Source organism: Mus caroli, chromosome 2 (assembly GCF_900094665.2).
Source record: "Mus caroli chromosome 2, CAROLI_EIJ_v1.1, whole genome shotgun sequence".
Classification (NCBI taxonomy): domain Eukaryota; kingdom Metazoa; phylum Chordata; class Mammalia; order Rodentia; family Muridae; genus Mus; species Mus caroli.
The window spans coordinates 105734497-105741229 of NC_034571.1; the positions used below are offsets into that span (position 1 = coordinate 105734497).

A 6733-nucleotide genomic window follows, 5' to 3' on the forward strand; every position below is an offset into this window, starting at 1 on the left:
AAAAAAAAAAAAAAAAAAAAAAAACCACAAAAACAAAAACAAAAAAAAGTTATCCCTTTTAGATAGTGGAGAAGTCTTTCTGGGTTCCATTTCAGAACTAGAGAATTAGTTCATTATAGAGATGCTTCAGGCACAAAAGACATTGGTTTTCCTAGTTTTTCACCGGAAATGGGTAAACACTGAGCATTACCCTCCCCTTCCTTGCAATGAGGGATGATTACATGGAAGGTTATATGACCGATACAGGTAACAAGCACATTCCAGGAGAAATGCTAGGCGGGGCATATGGCAAAGGCTGAGTAGTGGCCTCAGACTTTATAACCAGTTTCACAATGCATTATTCTATTATACAATTATGTACTGCCTAACTGTGACAGCACAATGAACTTGGCACAGATACTTATGTACAAGTAAAAACCACAGGAGGGCACACTTACTTGCAAATGGCTAGCAAACATTCTTCTATGGTGTCCCTCTGTGCCTTGGTGAGGGAGCGTCCTTTGGAAAGCCTGTATATTGTCTGCAGTGTAGAATCAATCAGAGAAGTACAGTGTTCTGTCCCAGAAAAGAGAGGGGCGCATCTCGTGAGGAGTGGGAGCACAGCCGAACATAAATACCTATTCAGTGCCAGCGCAGCCTCTGTGGTGCTGAGGGACACCTAAGAAAGGGAAGGGAGGCATCGGTTAACCTCTCAGAGAACAGCCAGCTGAGCCTGTGCACTGAGCTCCATGCAAGGCCAGGAAAACTTACACATGGCTATAGTCACAGCCTACCTGGGGAGGGCAAAAGCCACTGTGCATGCAGACATGTACTGCTGAAGCCAGGGAAGGTAGACACACAGGCATCCTTCTAGGGAAGGAGATATTTAACCTGCCCTCCTGAATGCTGGGGATGGATGGAGTTTACAACCTGGTGGTCCTTTCAGGTCTGATGAGCCAGACTTGGCCTGTGTCTCCCAGAAGTTATGTGTTACTTATCCCAGGCCCTTCCCTTTCAATCCTGAGCATTGCTTCTAGGCCATTAACCCCATCCTCGTGAGAGCTGTCATTTCTACTTGACAACATCCTAAGTGACTTCTATGTCATCTTAGGGCCAGGCCAAATCCTGACTCTGGCAAGTACAGCATTTACCCCAGTCACTATCCCCAAGACCCTTATCTTGAGCAATGCTTCTAAGTCAATAAGAACCCATCTTATGGATGAAGCCATATGTACGTTGTAAAGAGCTTCAATGCAAACTTGTCTTAAACTTCACTGTACCCACGGGACTGAGTAATTGCTATATGCTCCCCCCTCATTGTGCAGTGTTTAAATATAACAGATAAATAAGCTGAGGTCAGACTCTTGAAGTCTTAGCCCAGTCTGGGTTATCTAAATTGTACTAAACTGAGTTTCATTCTTCCCTTACCTGGACCCTCCCCTATATACCTACTCATAATGCTCTTTCTCATTTAAATGAAAAAAAAAAAAAGAGATTAGTCCCCACCCCCAGAACAAAGCAAACATATAAAGATGGCTGGATATTGAATGGTCTCAAAGAATTTTAAACTCTTACTAAAATCAATTAATGGGCCTTTTAACCCAGCATCCTTGATATTTGAATTTCCAGGTTCTGAGCTATTGCATAATCATTCTGGATTTAGCTCATACTTGTTACCTTACAGGGGTCTCATATCCTCCTGTGATTTAAGGTTAACAAATGGGTATATGCGGCCACATCCCTCAAATTCACCAGCTTTACAAAGAGAACGTCGATCTCTGACGCCCACTGGCTACTTTGTCAGTACCAAGAGCAGCTCATAACCTGATGAATGATCTGAGAGTTGACCTCACTAAGGGGAACTTGCTGCTGCATGAGGAGTATAGCAAGGAATAGAAATCCAGGCTTTTTCTGAAGCTCTGGTAGAATCTTTGCTAACAATGTTCCTCTTTGTAAACTTAGACTGACAAGCCGAATCAAAGGAAGATCCATTCAGTGGCACTAAATATAGCCAGAGCATGACTCACGTCACTGTTGAAAACCCAAGGACTCAAAAGAAGCCTGGAGACCCACAGAGGAAAATAAATGTCACTATTTCCTGCAATTATCACAGCTATTATAGCTGAATGGACAACCCTAGCAATTTATGATTTCAAAAACTGTTCTCTTTGAACCTTTCACATTTCTGGGTGTTGGTATTAATTATCAGAAGTTTGTCTTCTGGAGGCATTGGTAACCATGCTGGAAAAAGTAGCTCGCCTTTTAGATTTATTGCTTTCAGAGACAGTGTAGTTAAAATGAGGGGGGCAGGGCTTTGATTCTGGTGGCTTGAAGGTTCTCAGATGAGGAACTGAACATAAAACCTCTTTTTTTTTGGGGGGGGCAGATGGTAGTCTGGCAAGTACACGATCTAACAGCAGATGCTAGAATAGAATTTGCTGTTTGAATTACAAAAACAAAAAACAAAAAAACAAAATTAAATACTTTAGTCAGAAAACTTAAGTCTACAAATTTTAAAACTTATTTTTAAAACCTAGAGATTTATAGTAAATCCCCAAGCAGAAGTAGTGGCTAGGTGGAATACAGTGAAGATATAAAAATATCCTATGACTCTGACTCCTTCATTGATAAACTCTTCCTCATTTCCGTGCCGTGTCTTCAAAGCAAAGAATCTGAGTCTGCCAGCAGACTCCTCACCCCAGAGCTTGCAATTCTCACCACTGGACACCAGGTGGCGCCGTTGAGACGTCTAACTGCAAACAAGCCTATAATATGAGTTCTTTGGAATTAAGCTGATCCTCGTGTCCTCACTTCTCACTTCCTCCGAGACACAGATATGACAGCTGGCATTTCTTATCTTATGGTCAGTCACTTCTTGTGACCCTGGTGGTCGGGGCAAAAATAAGTGAGAATAAAGAGTATTTCTGGCCTGAAATACCTCCAGCCAGCCTTTTCCCTAAGTAACAGAACCGTATTCTCACAAATACATATGTTCTTTTGGGGGACCTTTGGTGATCCTCATAACTGGTCTAAGCAGGATTTAGATATTAGGGAAATTGCTATTAGTGCCTGCTGGGTAACAGGAATGCTATGAAAACATTCTATGATGAATATCATAGTGATTCCCTGTCCCCAGTTCCTTAAGAGATAGTGCCCCAAGGCTTGAGATGCTGGGGGTGCTGGACTGTGAGAAACTTCAATCGAAGGGATTGGACAGAAAATCAAGGCCAGATTTACCTGCATATAAGCTTTTGGGCCAATGCATTAAAATCTTCCAGTTTTGAGTATCTCTGTTTTTCTCTTTCTCAAGCAGGATATTAAAATATGATCATCAAGTAGGCAGGAAATATTTGTCCCTACGTCCAGTGTTACTAATCTAACCATGAAGAAATTCCCATTCATCCTCTTTATTTTAGCTACTTACTGTATCTAGAGATGCAGAAGCCCGTAAGTCAGGTAAAAACCCAACTTCCAGCAAGTGGAGCAGGAAAGTTTGATCTTTAATGCCATAAACACGGTCCAAGAACAGCACCATGGGTGCCTTGTGGTCAGGGCAGAAGTTGGCCGCCATGTCTGGCTCACTGACTGACCCATCTGAAAAACAGAACATGCCATTTCCTGTTTCTGCAGTTTGAAACGCAGCATAGAACCTGTCTGTCCATAGCTCACCACGTTAGGGCGACAGGAAGTTTAGAAATAAGAGCTAAGCAAGGAAGCAGCTTAAGCAAGGATGGAAGAAGCAACTGTCAAGTCTCTATGAGCCAGTTATTAAACGAGCTTGTTGTTAAAAGTTTAATTTTACAGTGAGGTAGACTGTTCTAAAAAGATATCTCATGGTCATAGTTCACTAATTTCTAATTTTACTCTAAATCATAATCAGTTATTTGTATCAGCCGAAATTTACCTGTCGGAAATACAACACAATGGTAGGTCTTTACGTCTTTCCAACTCTACGTTCTGTGATACCACATTGGCAGCATAGAGTCGCCCATGGTGAGAACATCTATCGTAAAATGGGGGAGATGGTAGGGGATCAAGCTTGAGCTGCCCTTTGGTGGATGATGCGGGAAAGCGATGGCCAAATGTTGAGAAAGTAGATAAATTTAATAACATGTCACCTCTGTAGTCACCATATCACAGTGTAAAACAGCAAGCACGCCTTCAGTGCCCGCTTCAGGTGGTGCTTAGATCGAGTCACCCCATCATTTTAGTTTCATTTGAATAAAAAGAGGAAGAAAAGAAAGAAAGAGAGAGAGAGAAAGGAAGAAAGAAAGAAAGAAAGGAAAAAGAAAGAAAGAAAGACAGAAAAGTAAAGCTGGCTCAGCGATGAAGGGAGGAATCCACAGAGAAAATTCACTCCATTGGCCTGACAGTAAAAAGAATTTTTAGCTTGGATAAAAACCAGCTTTCTCTCTTCTGTCTCATACCAAAAAACTAGAAAAGAGAACCAAGAAGAGGTGCAGCATGTGAAACGCTGACCTGGAGTAGACTTCTTAAGGCATCCCAGGAGGCACAGGACTCAAGTGCTGTCCGTCGCAGGGCCTCCTTCTGCCAAGAAGTCTGTGTGGGCTGCTAAGATGGAAGGGCACCCGTGCAGCCTCTCATCGATCGCTAAGCACAAGGAAGACTGGGAGCTGAGTGTCTGAGGCTAACTCGGTCTCTTACACAGCCATGGTGCTTTGGTGAACATTATTGCTGTGGGATTGAGCAAGCGTTTTATGCTCGAAGAAAGCACCATGTCATTGGGAAACCTGGCACTCAACATCTGCTTTCTCAGACGCACTATTATTTCACTGTGCTTTGTAAAGTTATAAAAGTGGCACATATTCTAGAACATTTTAAAAAATACACATTGGAGTGGTTTGCATAGAACTTTATAGACTTTTCCAATTGGTAATTCTGCTTTTCTCATTCTCAAGCAGTTCATTAAAATATGACCATCAAGTAGGCAGAAAATTCCTATGTCCAATGTTACTAATTTAACCATGAGGGGAACTCAAAATGTTTGAATGCTTGGTCCATAGGGAATGGAATTATTAGGAGGCGTGGCCTTATTGAGGTAGGTATGACCTTATTGTCATAGAAATATATGAAATGTGTCATTGTAGAGGTAGGCTTTGAGATTTCATATATATGTTCAGGCCATGCTTAGTGGTACGGTCTCTTTCTGCTGCCTGGGGATCAAGTTGTAAAACTCTCAGCTCCTTCTCTGGCACCCTGTCTGCCCGAATGCCTCCGTGTTTCCCACTATGATGATAGTAGACTGAACCTCTGAAACTGTAAGCCAGACCCAACTAAATGTTGTCCTTATAAGAGTTGCCAGGATCATGGTGTCTCTCCATAGCAATAGAAACCCTAACTCAGGCACATATTCTACAGTTTCTATATTTATTGTCTGAGAGCCCCTATTCCATAAGTTTGAAGATGTTTCATGGCATGGCAGTTTGGGAAGCATGCCAATAGCCAGACTCATGCTCTCTTTTCCAATCCATCATGTGCCTGAGGAGAAGGCAGAGTGACTCAGAATTAAAATGCTTTGGGGATGGTTGGTTACTTGTGATCTTGGGCTGTGAGGGTTTTCAGGTCCACCGCAGAAGATAGCCTGCATGCCTCCTCTCTGGCTGCCTCACTCTCCCAGGGTACACTGGCAAGGGAGAAGAGTCAGGCCAAGTTAAGGGATAGCACCTGCTCATTTTATCACCCTTGAGAAAGTTAGAGTGGTCCCTGGTCCCAGCATGGTGATGCGTGCCTGTACCAGAGGACCAAAGATTTAGCCATCTTGACACAGGGAAGCAGATGTTAGAGGAGCTAGGTGAAGTCTACAGAAAATCCATCACTGGGAAAAGAACAAGGCATTTCCCCCAGGCAGCCTGCATGATGATAGGGCAGTGGCTTCTTTGCAGAGGCAGAATCCTGTCATGGAGCAAGCAGGTACTAGAGGGGCAGGCTCAGCCCAAAGCTGCTTTCCTACCTTTGTTTAGGGAGGGCAGTTTGAGGGGGATGCTGATGATCCCAACCAGATCTTCCGTGGGGACCAGGGAGCGCAGGATGGACCGGATCCGGATGGCTTCCCCTTTCCCTGTTTGGATGAGCTGTCACACAGGAAAGAGAGTAGACAGATGAGGCCTTCAAACCTGCTGCACTGCCCCCCCCCAACCTAAGCCAGGAGAATTGTCCTATGGGCAGGGGTGTATTTCTGAGTTCCCCTAACTGCTACGGGTACTTGTGGCCACAGGGAAAGAGAAACTACTTGATTCACTGTAAGTAGGGAGACTGAGAGAGAAAGTCCATCGATGGTAGTCACTTCCTTTCTCCACCCAGGCTAAAAGCCTCTGCAGTTAACTCAGCAGGAGCCTTCACGGGCCTGTCAGAGTCCTAACAAAGTGTTCGCAACCCTGGATTTCAGAGCTGTAGCAGGTGTGAAAACGACTTACAAATTCAGTTTCTTCTGATCTTGAAGAATGTTGGAGGTGGGCAAGAAAGAGTATTCTAAGAGATTCTAAGAGACAATTTGAGTGTTTCGCAGGAGTCGTCCCAAAGAAGATAGGTTCATTCATACATATACTAACTAGCCGAGCTGCATGTACACAGATAGAATGTTCATCTTCCTGCACAGGAAGTTTCCCAAAAGGGCGCAGCGGACCTTCTACAGAAAAGTACCATCTGGGAATGGAGGTCCAGGTCAGCCCAGGTCGGGTGAAGGATTCTGAGACAGGTCTGTAGGGGTGTGAGTGTGTGTGTGTGTGTGTGTGTG

At 43.7% G+C, this 6733-nt stretch overlaps 1 protein-coding gene across 2 annotated transcripts in view; it reads right to left on the minus strand.

The window, feature by feature from the left end:
• Positions 1–6733, minus strand: part of Ryr3 (ryanodine receptor 3) — a 542105-nt gene that overhangs the window by 128485 nt on the left and 406887 nt on the right. For both annotated transcript variants that reach the window (XM_029469442.1, XM_021156945.2), the window contains 3 exons: positions 5951–6071; positions 3404–3573; positions 438–658 (listed from right to left, as the gene is read on the minus strand). In XM_029469442.1, the coding sequence (XP_029325302.1) occupies positions 438–658; positions 3404–3573; positions 5951–6071 (512 nt within the window). The remainder of the gene's footprint in view (positions 1–437; positions 659–3403; positions 3574–5950; positions 6072–6733) is intronic.